Source organism: Chenopodium album, chromosome 27, assembly GCF_948465745.1.
Source record: "Chenopodium album chromosome 27, dcCheAlbu1.1, whole genome shotgun sequence".
Classification (NCBI taxonomy): domain Eukaryota; kingdom Viridiplantae; phylum Streptophyta; class Magnoliopsida; order Caryophyllales; family Amaranthaceae; genus Chenopodium; species Chenopodium album.
Genome location: NC_137860.1, coordinates 22,099,942 through 22,114,360, shown reverse-complemented (window position 1 = coordinate 22,114,360; position 14,419 = coordinate 22,099,942). Strand labels below are relative to the sequence as shown.

Below are 14,419 nucleotides of genomic sequence, written 5' to 3'. Positions count from 1 at the left end.
AACACCCATAATTAATTCTCTACCAAAATATCTCCCCTCATATTCCTTAAGAAACATGGATTTGTTGAGCTACATAAAGTGGATATTACCATTATATGCTACAATCTGTTTACTTATTTCACTTGCAAAACACAAGTCCTACGTTAAAAACCTACCTCCCGGGCCCTCCCCTTTGCCCATTATTGGCAATCTCTTGAACCTTTTACCTCACATCACCAAACCTCACAAGTACTTTGATGAACTTGCTAAGACTCATGGCCCTATCATGAGCCTTCAGCTTGGCTCCACGACCGCCATTGTCGTATCAAATGCCATGCTTGCCAAACAAGTCCTCCTTAATAGCCATGACACCCTTTATGACCTTGATGCTTTTCGAGCTAGCGATCATGATAAGTTCTCCATTGGACCACTATCAGCCTCTTCTCCCATGTGGAGAATTCTTAGAAAAATCTACAACAACCGACTATTGAGTGACAAGATGCTCGAATCAATGCAATCTCATAGGTACCGAAAGTTGGAGGAGTTGCTATGTTATATGAAAGAATGCTCGAAAGCCAACATTGTTGTTGATGTTGGACAAGCGGTTTATGATGCTTCTTTCAATATTATATCTAGCACGATTTTCTCTATGGATTCGAGTAGTGATTCGAGGATAAAAGAGATTAAGGATTTGATGGAATGTATCATAAATGAGATTGGGAGACCTAACATAGTAGATTGTTATCCCATTCTTAAATTGATCGATCCACAACGCATTAGACACCGGTTAACAAGTTATTGTGTTAGATTGTTTAAGTTATTTGATGAAATTTTAGCCTTGAGATTGAAGTCCAAGAATGATCAAATGCACTCTTCAAATTCGTACAACCATGATCTACTGGACGTGATGTTAGATGTTAAGGAAGAACAAAGGGACGAAATCAATCGAGATCATCTGTACCATCTGCTTTTGGTAAGTGCGGCACTTGTATACATGGTATAAGTTAATACTCACTCTGTTTTTTTATATGCATCAGTTTGACCGGCACATTTGCCAAGACGCTACTTTGACCATAAATATCTTTAATTGTGTATTAGTAAAAATTGTAACAAAATTACATTATGAACTAAACATTATGACGAATCTAATGATATATAATATAATAATAGCTATCCCTCACTTTCATTATCTCCGTTTTTTATTCATTATGCAATTGTCAAAGTGATGCATATAAAAAAAAAAAAAAAAACGGAGGGAGTATGATATTATTGAAAATTTTACATTAGTCATTTGAAATATGACTACTGTATGTTTTAATGATTATATAATTTATACTTGACATATTTTTTCTAAGTAATTAATTATATAACTTTATTAATGGTATTAAATAGGATCATCGACATTTTTTTATTTATCAAATTTTTAGTTTCATTTATGTAATTTTTATCCTTATTTTACATTTTATTAATATAAAAATTATTTTATGTTGGATTAAAATTTTCAAAATTTATATTTACATTATAGATATTATAAGATTAATTGTGGCCATTTTATACCGTGAAAATATGAACCGATCATATTATATATGATTAAAATAATATGGTAGTCATTATGGTTATCGTTTGAAATGATGACAACCATAATTTTTAAAAAATGAAAGGTTCAGATTTAATGAATTCTAAATTAATTTTTAAATGTTAATATCAATTAAAAACTAATTTAATTGGTTATCAAAAAAAAAAAAAAAACTAATTTAATTATTTCCTAAAAAAATTTAATTTTTTAATCATTTTATTAATATTTAAAACTTAATTTCATAAATTAATTCGAAATTTATTCAAAAATTAATATAATTAATTTTCAAAGATTTTAAATGAATTCGCGAAATAAGAAAATGAATTTTAATAAATTTTAGCATGTAAAAATGATTCAATAATTATTGAATCACAGCCATCCAAATTGAAAATTTGTGGTAATTAATTTTCAGAGGACTATTGTATGTAGAATTTTCATAAGGTGGGGGCTTTTTTCAAAAAAGGAGAGATAATAAACAAATCCTTTTCAACTTTCCAAATAGTTTAGACTGTTCGAATTAGAGGTGATCAAAATTCGGGCCAAGTCTAACATCAAATGTCATGCCCAAACTCGCAACAAAGTGACGGACTTAGCGAGCCAAAGCATGCTTTTTTGACTTTTTCTGTTCGGGATTAGGTTATTGGGCCGGGTCATAGTTGATCACCTCTAATCTTAATATGTATACTTCATTATTGTTTCTTATTTGTTTGACACGTTTCTTTATAGTGGTGTTTACCAACGTGCGAGTTTAATGAGTAGCATCTCTTCAATAAATAATAATTACAAAAGTTAATATTATGAAAATACACATTGAGACGATTACAACAAAATACCCCATACTACATAACTATATACAAAGCATATATATTCAAATTAGAAGTTTCAAATTAGATGCGTTACTTTTCTTTTTAGCTTATAAATTCTCTCTATCTATCTCTCTATATCACATGATGAGCCCCCCCCACCCCCCCCCCCCCGCCCCCGCCCCCGCCCCCTTTTCTCTCTCTGTCTCTCTATACTCTAAAATTGTCTAGGACTCCATAATTTTTTTATTATAATTATAAGTCACAAAGCAAGTCAAAGTAGGGTCTTTTTTTTTGAAGAAAAAGTAAGATTTTTGAATAGTGTCAAAAGCAGGGGCGGCATTAGGGGGGGGGGGTGCTGGGGGCTGGGTGGGGCCATGGCCACCCCCTTAGCCCAAAAAGTTATTAATTGCCGAGCCCAAATACAGCAGGAATAAAAAAAGTCCATGCATGTTAGGCCCTTAGATGGCTATCACGGCTACCACCTACAAGCAAAGAAAGGGAATCCTTTTATTACAAAAAAATTATATTCTTTTTTCTTTGAATATCAAAATTATTCTTTAGATATTCAACCTATTATATACTTGTAGTTTTAGACTTGTAGCTGTATAGAGAGGTTAAGCACTTAGGTTAAGTAATTCAATTTAGATTATGAATTGAACTATTATCATGTACACGTATATATTAACTTTTAGAAAATATTTTGTGCTTTATAATTTTTGATTATCGGTAATTAAAAATCTTAATGGTTAGATATGTGAAATTGACAAACGTGACTAAAGAAGCGTGTTCACTAAAAAAAAATTTATAATTTTAATCTAGGTTGAAATATGAAATGGAAAACAATTTTTGCTTTTTTTTTTTTTATAACGAAATTATATATGCATTTATGATTTGCAGGGGTATTATTTTTACTTTAAGTTGGGCCACCCCTTTGAAATTTTTCTGGTTACGCCACTGGTCAAAAGTGAAAGCACTTGTCAGCTAAAAAAACACTACCTCCGTTTCTTATTATGTGCAACAAAAGGGTATTATTTGTGAGACATAAAATATTCCTTTATTACACATAATAAAAAATGGAGGTATTAGGAATTTTGGTGTTTAGAGAGCCACAAGGGCGGGGGTGAGAATCGATCCTAGGATCTCTTGGAATCGGGAGAGAGCTCTAACCACTTGAGCTATCCCTCACTCTCATGGAGGTATTAGGAATTAATTCAATAGATGGTCAATGTATTTAAAGTAATACGGAGTACAATTTTATATAACATGCATGTAATAATCATTATATATCCCACCAATTGAAACTTTATTTATCTCTTGATATAAACTTTAGGATCTTCTTGGTTCTGGAATGGACACAACCTCAAAAACAATAGAGTGGGCAATGACAGAGTTACTTAGAAATCCTATGGCTCTAAGCAAGTTGCAAGAAGAATTAGATGTATTAAAGGTAAAATGCAACATGGAATATATCTTGGAATCACATATCTTTGAACTTCCATACCTACAAGCAATAGTTAAAGAAACCCTTAGACTTCATCCAGCAGCTCCATTGTTACTCCCTCGCAAAGCAGAAAAGGATGTAGAATTTGGCGGCTTTCAAATCCCAAAGGATACAATGCTCATAGTTAATGCATGGGCTATTAATCGCGATCCACATACTTGGTCTAACCCGGATTCATTCATTCCTGAGAGATTCTTGGGGTCGGAGATTGAGGTTAAGAGCGAATTTAGCCAACTCTTTACATTTGGTGGAGGAAAGAAGATTTGCCCAGGGATGCCCTTGGCCATTCGTATGATTTCTTTGGTATTGGGTAATTTGATTCACTCTTTTAATTGGAAACTTGAAGATTTAGATGATTTGCAACAGGTTTTGGATATAGATGATCTATGTGGAATTACAATAAAGAAGACCAAATCACTACGTGCTATTCCGATCAATCGTTCGTACTAATTTATGTTGAAACTATTATTTTATTTATTTATATGAAATATGAAGCTAAGATTTTTGATGCGAGTAGTAATTAGTCCAAAATTAATTTATAAGATTGTCAATTTGTCACCTGTACTTATTAAGTCATTATTACAATTTCCTTGTTTCCTTATTACACTATACTAGATTTTTGACCCGTTCGATGCACATGTTGTTGTTTAGGTTATTTTTCTTGAAAAGTGTTGGTGTTGTGAAATTTAATAAGGTATATAAGGTATATATACATAGATATTGTAGGGAATGATATGACACATTGGTTTAAGTTATATTTAAGTTTAAGAGATGAAAAGACTATTTTATTAATGTAATGAACACTAATTAGTTTAACTTTAGTTTATTATAAATGGGAATTCAAAAAGAAAGGATTAAGAGAGGTAACATGTGGCATATGAGTGATTATGGTGACATGTGGCTTAGTATAAATTGTGGTTTGTGTTTTTAAATACTAAAGTATAGAAGTATAGATATTACAGAGTAATTTAAATGCTTATGTAGTATTTCAATTTGAGGAAATATCCATCCATTTCCGCCAACGTTATAATACTTTGTGAAAAGGAATTCAGACGTACATATTCCACATTCCCACCCGTGTCCCCTGGTTGCCTATTTATATTAAGAGTGTGCTAGGTATAAAATTACTCTAAAAAGTCAAAAATTTATCCCAAATTGGCAAAATTAATTTGTGAATCCAATGTACACTGAAGTTTTTGAAAAAAGTTAGGAGCAAGGAGTAGTTACTATGGAATTTTTTTTTTTCTAATACATTGGTAAGAATAGAGAGAATAGATTTTCTATGTGTTGCATTACTGTATGTACAAGATTTTTATACAATCTAAGAAAAAAGAGTAGACCTTATACATTGGCCCATTAGCCAAATACAATGCTAAATACAATATTAGGGCTTAACATCCCCCTCAAGTTGGAGCATGCAAGTTTTTTTGGATAAAAATACCTAGGCCATGTGGCCTAATCATAAGGTGACACGTGTCACCCAAGGAGAGGTTCAAAGTGGACCTATTTCCATTCAACATGTGGCACTCCTAATTACTTGGAAAAAAGACGGCCTTCAGGGCCTAAATCCCGAGAAAGCTGCAAAGCGATGTAACCTATCAGTCTTAGGTTTTCGTGACCTAGAAAAGGGCACAAATCCCGAGGACCCTATAAATAGGGAGATTTTTGGGGGCTCGTTCAATTATTACAAACCCTGAATTCTCTCACATCAGAGAAAACATCTGATCTCGGAATCCGAGAAGATCTCACTTTACCTTTTCCGCACATTTTACATTCTCCGCACATGTTCTAACTTGATCGTCGGAGGCGGAGCTCCTGCCATCCGTAGTCTTCGTCGTTTTTAGGTACAGGCGCTCGGAACCCAGTCTTGGTAACGTAACTCTCCCGAGGGACACAGAATACCTTGAAACATAAGTCACGAATGCCCAACTTGTCAAGAAGATAGAAGAATTGTTGCTTGCCTAAAGCCATAGTAAAAATGTCCGGTAGTTGATCGGGATGCCTTCACGTGAGAGGTACGAATAACACCTTCTTGAATTTTGCTGCATCCCGAACACAGTGACAATCAACCTCAATATGTTTAGTGCGCTCATGAAACACCGGATTCTTAGCGATATACAAATTCGATTGACAATCACAAAAAAGACTCATCGCACGCGGGTGTGAAACTCCCAAACTAACAAGCAACACTTTCAACCATTTCAACTTTGAAGTAACCAATGCTATAGAATGATATTCCGCCTTTGTAGACGACTTCAAAACAGTATGTTGCTTCGTGGTTTTCCACGAAATCGGAGAGCCACCAAGAAACACTAACCAACCAGTAATCGATTTCCGTGTTAAAGGACAGCTAGCCCAATCAGAGTCACACCAACCTGTCAAATGCAAATCACAATTTGAACTCAGAAGAATTCCTTATAATTTGTACTCGGATAACCCTTTTTCAGAACTTATTTTTTCCTGAGCTGAACTTATTTGAACTTAATTGAACTTATCTAAACTTACACAAATGTTCAAAAACATCCGATGTACGATAACGATATTGTAAATCAATAGTCTCTCTCTCCTCACTTATTTTTCACCCACTACGGAAGCCGCCGCCGCCGCCACCATTGCCACGAGCTTGAGCTTCGTTAACAGTGATCTGACGGTGGTTGAGTGTTTGGCCATTCGTTCCTTTTATCGCAGCATCAAGCTCTTCTTTGCTTCCGAATGTAACGAAGCCAAATCCTTTAGATCGTTTTCGGATTTCATCATAAAAAACACATATCAAGTAACAAAGCAATAGTAACATATCAAAGTAGTAGCAGAAAATTTCGAATCAAAGTAACAGAATATCAGCTTAATGAGAAACAAAGAGTTTGCTGCTGATAACCACACTACATCGTCATTTGTGAGCTTCCTTAATTAATGATCCAAAAATTGGTGATGAAGACAAGGAACTACTGAAAAATTTGGAAAATTGAGCGAGTGATTTGGAACATTTGATATTACTTCCTTTGGGCTTACTTTTACTTGAATGGTGCTCATGGAAGTAGATGTGGATTGATACTCTTTTTTTTTTTTTTTGGATGTAAATTGATACTCTGTTTTGCATATGTAGCTTAATTTCTTTTGTGAAATAAAATGGACACTTTTGTGAAAAAAAGGGTCACATTTGTGGAAAAAAAAGGGGGTCACTATTATGAAAAAGGTCATTTTTTGGAAAAAAAAGGGTCATTTTTGTGAAAAAAAAGGGTCACTTTTGTAAAAAAAAAAAAAAAAAAAAGTCACTTTTGTAAGAAAAATGGTTACTTTTTACAAAATGTTCAATGTACAATAAAATTATTGTAAATCTGGGGCATGCAAAAGTTTTTACTAAATTTGTTACTCCCTCCGATCCGTGTTTTTTCAAGTGTTACAATTTGACCGGCACATAATTTTAAACAATTTAATTGACTTAAATAAAATAAGAGGTAAGTGGGGGTATTTGGATTATTAAAAAATTGTAGAAGAAAGATAGTTGGGTTAATAGTTTATTGAAAAGTAATGAATGTGAGAGGAAAGATATAGGCCATGTTTGGGAGGAAGCTTATTGGGGGTATTTTATCTTATTTGACGAACTTTAGCTGATTGACTAGTCAAACAAGCTAATACAAGCGTTTGGTAGTAAGCTTATTGAAAGAGCTTATTCCACTAAATAAGCTCTTTTTGAAAAAGCTCATTTTAGGAGCTTATCCACTAAATTAGCTTATTCATTAATTATTGTGAAATGACACTTGTTTAGGGTAAAATTACCCCAGATACGTGGCCCAATCCCATAGCGACACGTGGCCCAATAAGAAGGCGACACGTGTTCCTATGAAAGGGCGACATGTGTCCTCCTAATAGGGTGACACGTGTCAGCTGCCCCAAACATGTAATAAAACATCATAAAGAGAAAAGGCATTCATTACATCAGGCCCAAATCCCGAGGAAAACCCTTGAAAGCCGTAAAACGGCGCCCCCATATGACACGTGGCGGCCTCTGATTGCGCAGCCAATCACGTCACGGAATTCTGGGGTACAAACCCTAGAGGGGCACATGTTCCCACCCCTATAAATACCCCAATCATTTATGATGGGAGGGGTGGATTGTGACATAACATTAAAAAAGAGCATTAAAGAGCTCCAACTTCTCTCTACTTTCTCTCTCTAGCTTTTCCGATTACCGATCTCTAACTTGATCGTCGGAGGCGAATATTCCGATAACGGAATATTCGTTGTTTTGCAGGTGTCCGCGTCTCGTTGCCAGCAGAGCGTGACCAGTATCCGAGGAGATCACAAAAAACCCCGAAACATTTGGCGCCGTCTGTGGGGAGCAATGTCCACCTCGGACATCTCCACTTCACCCTTTTGTTCAGGGTCAAGCATAGCGTACGCCTCCGCTGCAAAAAGAAGAAGAAAGTGTTAGAATAATTTTCTAAGTAAAATTTATGTGCGTACAAAAAGTTTATATCTAAGCGTCCACCTTAGGGTATGTTCTGGTACAGGCCGTACGCAGACATGAAAGTAGTGTCCCTAAGCCAACTGGATAAAGGAACCCAGTGGCGAGGAACACGTTCAGTTTTGTTACCCCGCTTGACCCTGTTGACCTTGAAATATTCTAACTGGTATTCTTGGCTGGGATGGACGGGTGGTTTGTCAGGCTTGTGATCCCCGCGTCCGAGTTGGATAGGTTCAGGACGGCACCTATTCATGCGTAAGTTGAACTCCGCGTCCTTGGTTTTGACGCGGTAGAAACGGTGCTTCCAGTCCCTCCATTTGCTGACACGGTCAACCACTACCATGTAATCCCTGGTTGAACTCAAGACGAGCCAACCGTCCGTGTCCTTCTCCAGCCGTGTTAATGAGTGCATCTCACAGAAAACAGCAAAGTCCGGCTTGAAGCCTTTGTAGATGCACGTCACCAAATACCCAAACACATTTAACCAACTGTTTGGCGTCAGTTGGAAAAGGCCAATGTCATACTCGTCCAGCACCGTCCGGACGAAGGGATGAATGGGGAAGCGAAGGCCCACATCCAAAGCGGCCCTATACACGCAAACACTACTAAAAATGAAGGTTTTTGCGACCGTCTCAAACGGTCGCAAAATATAGGAAAAACGGTCGCTAACAGTATTTGCGACCGTCAACGGTCGCAACAAGACAGTCGTAATTTTCATGGTCGCAAAAATTAAAAATTGCGACCGGTTGACGGTCGCAGATTTTTTAGCGACCGTTTTCCTAATTTTAAACCACCGGTTGAAAAACGGTCGCAATTTTTAATTATTGCGACTGTTTTCTGGTCGGTCGCAAAAAAATCAGATTGCGACTGTCTTGGCGGTCGCAAAAATTATTAAAAAAAAAAAAACTGAATGTACTACCCTACCCAGCCCATCCCACTGCTATACACCCCACCAGAAACTTTTACCACCGCCGGCATCTCACCCTTAACAACCTTAACCCCCCACCACCACACTAAACTAACCCAAAAAATCTGACAACAAAAATCTAAAACAAAACAACAAAAATCAAACAAAACCCACATTGAACAAAGATCAAAAACAAAAACGCACAAAATCAAACAATATATCAACCGAATATTAAACCAATTAAAAAAACCATTAATAGAAAACAAAAAGAAACCAGATAAAAAAATTAACAAAAAATCAATTCTAAAAAAAAATATATATAACCAGAAAAAATTAACAAAAATATTAATAAAAAAAAAAACAGAAACAAGAAAAACGAAATTAACAAAAATAAAAAATAAAAAAAAAAAAACAAAAAGATCAGAAAAAATGTAACAAAAAATCAAACCCAGAACAAAATTAACAAAAAAAAAAAAATAACGACAATCAAATCTAAATTGAACAAAAATCAAACATAAAAAATCATGCTTGAACAAGAAAATTCGAACATAAACCCAAACAGAATTCGACAAAAAAAAATCAAATTAAATTCGAACAAATACCTTATAAACAAGAAAAAGTACCTCAAACCCCGATTTGACTTCAAAATTCACCTCGAATTTGGTTTCATAAGGCCAAGTTCGACCATGAATACTCTAGATCTAGAGTTTTCATAGTCGAATTCCACCTTAAAACCATTAACTTGTTATACCACCGCCTACGAATCGAACCAAGCAAGAGAAACGGACCCTGAGGAAGAAGTTGACTCGTCAATAGAGGAAATAGAAGGAGAAGAGGAAATAGAAGGAGAAGAGGTTAAAATTTGGAGCGTGAGAGGTGAAAATTCTGGCGTGAGAAGAGGAGAAAGAAAGGAAAGAGAAGAGAGGAGAATAGGAGAAGCATGAGAAGAGAGAGAAAGAGAGGAGAAGAGGAGAGGAGCGGCTGTTCAATAATTTAGGGTTAGGATGCACACTTATATACATCTATTTTTTTAATAAAAATAATAACACATTTGCGACCGTTTTACCAGTCGCAATTAGTTGCAAATTGCGACCGTTTCAGAAACGGTCGCAATTAATTAAATTTTGAATTATTTTTCACATAAATTTTATTTAAAAAATTGATTAATTACTTTTGCGACCGTTTTATAGCCAAAAAACGGTCGTATCTGCGACCGTCTGATAACCGGTCGCAGATTTTATATTTTGCGACCGTTTTTTGTGGCGGTCGTAAAAAATCGGTCGCAATTTGACCGAATTTTAGTAGTGAAAAGGCCCTTTTGCGCGGCTTCTCTTCGTCCCAGGTGGCCACAGCAATGGCCTTCCTGGGGACCTGAATCTCAAACCTCTCCCCAAGATGGAGGGATTCCTTGTACTTCTCAAATTTATGACCCAAGAACTTCAGGGCCGTCTCTCCAACCGTACAGGCGTACGGGTCTCTAAAATTGTCTATGTTGGCGACGTTCTCTTCGGCCGCCGCCTCGCCTTCGGCCGTCTCACCTTCGGCCTCTTTCTCAACTTCTTTCTTCTTCCACTTGGTGAGAAGGAGCACTACCAAACTCTGAAGACAGCACCCTATCCAGGTCTGCTGCCTCGGCCGAGCTTCGGCCTCTAGAGCTGAGTACGCCTATAGGGGAAGTGGCGTCCTCTTCGACTAAGGGACGTTTGCCCTTGTCTTTGGCAGCGGCCGCCTCATTTGCCGAAGGAGGGGCGCTGCGAATAGGCAGAACGGACGGTTCTCTGATTGAGATTCCCGTCCTTGGTCTGTCCGTTCTGCCCTGTTGGAGCAAAGGTTGAGAGGAAGTGGGGACGGACGAACCAGCAGCGTCCGCCCCAGATTGGGAAGGATGGTCTTGGCAAAGTACCAGCTCGGCCTCATCCATGACCGTGATGGCATATTGGAGGAACCTAAGTTCCGAAATTGGTGCGGACGAGGCGCCTTGAGCTCTTTGGCGTTCCTCGAATGAAGAAGTGACCTCCACGGCCAAGTGATGAGAGCCAGTGGAGGCGGTTGTTTGTGTGGTGGAGGCAGTCTCCACATCCATACTGCTTGGGTTGTTCGGGTCATAAGGGACCCTAGGGTGAACCAGACTACCGTCTGGGTTCCTGACCGCATGACGCTCACGCGTACGCATGGTTCTAGCCATTGCTTGTACGGACAGAGAAGAACAAGTGGGGGTGAGTACGTACGCACTAGACATAGACTCAGTCCAAGGAGAAGACAACTCTTCTCCGTCCACTCTAGACTCCTCAGTCCCAGGCGAACAGCCGGCCTCATGAGGAGAGTCGGACGAAGCCGAGTATGGATCCATAATTGAAATAAAGGAAAAATACAAGTAAAAGTAAAAGAAAGAAGTGTAGACGGCCTACCTTTGTACGTTCTGAAAACCTTGAAAGTGTTCTTGGTGTTCTTGAAGATTGACCGGAAAACTCAAAAAACGTCTGGAAAACTCAAACTCACGGCGGCGCTCTGGAAGATTTAGGGGGAGGATAACTTTCTCTCACTAGAATGCTCTGCCTTCTCTCTAGAATTCACAATTGAGTAAAGTGTGAAAATGAGATTTTACCTCCCATATTTATAGAATGAATTTATGGGGGCAAAATGGTAAAACCACCTTTCCCGCCTAAACATTCAAACGGTAACTCTTTGAGAAGTTACTCGAAGAAAGAGACGGATGACGTTAGGGTTCTGTCAATTTATATGAAGATCCAGACGGACAATTGACGGCACGTCAAAGTTGGTTGAATCACAAATTCAAGAAATTTGCACCTCCAACACTTAGTCTCCAGAACTCTCAAATAACCTAATGGGGGAATTGCGTCCGCCCAGCTCCCAGACGTTTAGTCCAAAGAGAGATTTCAGACGGACGCAACCTGGTGGGAGTACTAGAGGGTACGCCTGAGTGTGAGGACGTCCAGCCCAAATACTGTGGACGCTCAGGGTAGCTAGGAAATAAGCTCCTCCCAAAGTATGAGGACGTCCAGTCCAAAATAGGAGGACGTCCAGTCCAAAATATGTGGACGTTCAGGTGTATCAGGAAATAAGCTCCTCCCAGAGTATGAGGACGCCCAGTCTAAAATAGGAGGACGTCCAGTCCAAAATATGTGGACGTTCAGGTGTATCAGGAAATAAGCTCCTCCCAGAGTATGAGGACGTCCAGTCCAAAATAGGAGGACGTCCAGTCCAAAATATGTGGACGTTCAGGTGTGTCAGGAAATAAGCTCCTCCCAGAGTATGAGGACGTCCAGTCCAAAATATGTGGACGTTCAGGTGTGTCAGGAAATAAGCTCCTCCCAGAGTATGAGGACGTCCAGTCCAAAATAGGAGGACGTCCAGTTCAAAATACGTGGACGTCCAGATGAGCAAGAAAACAAGCTCACTCCAAACTATGAGGACGTCCAAAACAGAATATGTGAACGACCAGGCAGCAAAAGGAAACCTCAGTCCAAAGTACATGGACGTCCAGATGGAAGATCAGAGGAGGCGGCCAGTAAGCGTACGAGCCACCCCCTCTGAGGGGCAAATGTTTAGGGTATAATTACCCCAGATACGTGGCCCAATCCCATAGCGACACGTGGCCCAATAAGAAGGCGACACGTGTCCCTATGAAAGGGCGACACGTGTCCTCCTGATAGGGTGACACGTGTCAGCTGCCCCAAACATGTAATAAAACATCATAAAGAGAAAAGGCATTCATTACATCAGGCCCAAATCCCGAGGAAAACCCTTGAAAGCCGTAAAACGGCGCCCCCATATGACACGTGGCGGCCTCTGATTGCGCAGCCAATCACGTCACGGAATTCTGGGGTACAAACCCTAGAGGGGCACATGTTCCCACCCCTATAAATACCCCAATCATTTATGATGGGAGGGGTGGATTGTGACATAACATTAAAAAAGAGCATTAAAGAGCTCCAACTTCTCTCTACTTTCTCTCTCTAGCTTTTCCGATTACCGATCTCTAACTTGATCGTCGGAGGCGAATATTCCGATAATGGAATATTCGTTGTTTTGCAGGTGTCCGCGTCTCGTTGCCAGCAGAGCGTGACCAGTATCCGAGGAGATCACAAAAAACCTCGAAACAACACTTATAACCTCATTTAATTTAAAATCCTATCTAAACTATCTACCCTACAATTAGCTTATTGGTCATTTCACATACTCTAACACCTTTTAGCTATCAGCTATTTACCAAACACTTTTATATAATCAGTTAATACAATAAGTTAGTCAAACCAGTTATTAAAATCAGCTCGTCAAAATCAGCTAACTCAATCAGCTTTAGCTTTCAGCTTTTAGCTTTCTCCCAAACAGGGCCATAATAAAAAAGTAGTAGTGGATTTGGGATTTTGGGTGGGGACCATGAGAGGAGAGATATATAATAATTTAATGTAGCTTTTTGCCAAAAAAAAAAGTGTAACACTTATTAAAACACGACCAGAGTTGGTAAGTGTAACACTTATTAAAATACGGAGGGAGTACATTTGAAATAAGTGAAAATAAGATGAACGGAACAAACCCTTAGGCAACAATCTTGAGAAAAAGAGAAAATTACTAGTATCATAATTTCTCATTTATTTTTCCATAAACAATATTTAAAAAAAAAAATAAATCTAATATATATATTTAAAGGGGAGTTTTTCCCGAGTTTTTAGAGAGCCACGTTGGATCTAATTTTCTCAGCGCGCCATGTAGGATTATAAATCCTAGTAGTAGCCAATTAAATAAGAGATTATTAATTTTTTTTATAATCAAATAATTCAAATGCCACGTAAGCAAAATTGGCGAATTAGATTTTTAAGTTTTAATTAATTAAATGTTATCTTTTAATATTAAGAATTTTATCTAAATATATAACAAATTTTAGCTCATAGAAAAAAAAAAATTCAAACAAACCGTACATCACACAGGCTTATGGCATGTTCTCATTGACTGAACTCAGCTGAACTGAACTGAAATCAGCTGAACTGAACTGAAATGAATATTTTATAAGAGAAGGATATTAGGAACTGAATTGAACTGAACTGAGTTGAGATAAACTGAACTGAACTGAATTTCAACATAATAGAACAGGCCCTTAATCTAGTGAATAAATAAAATAGTGAAAAAAAAAGAATGAAAAAAAGAAAGAATAAACCAATGGAAT

The 14,419-nt window shown here is 37.8% G+C and overlaps 1 protein-coding gene across 1 annotated transcript; it reads left to right on the top strand.

Annotated features, from left to right (window-relative positions):
* LOC145620838 (geraniol 8-hydroxylase-like) lies at positions 1-4,419 on the top strand. The gene is made up of 2 exons (XM_081675555.1): positions 1-952; positions 3,692-4,419. Exons 1-2 carry the CDS (start codon positions 56-58, stop codon positions 4,310-4,312), a joined length of 1,518 nt encoding a protein of 505 aa, XP_081531681.1. The 5' UTR covers positions 1-55; the 3' UTR covers positions 4,313-4,419.
* The last annotated feature ends 10,000 nt before the right edge of the window (positions 4,420-14,419 follow it).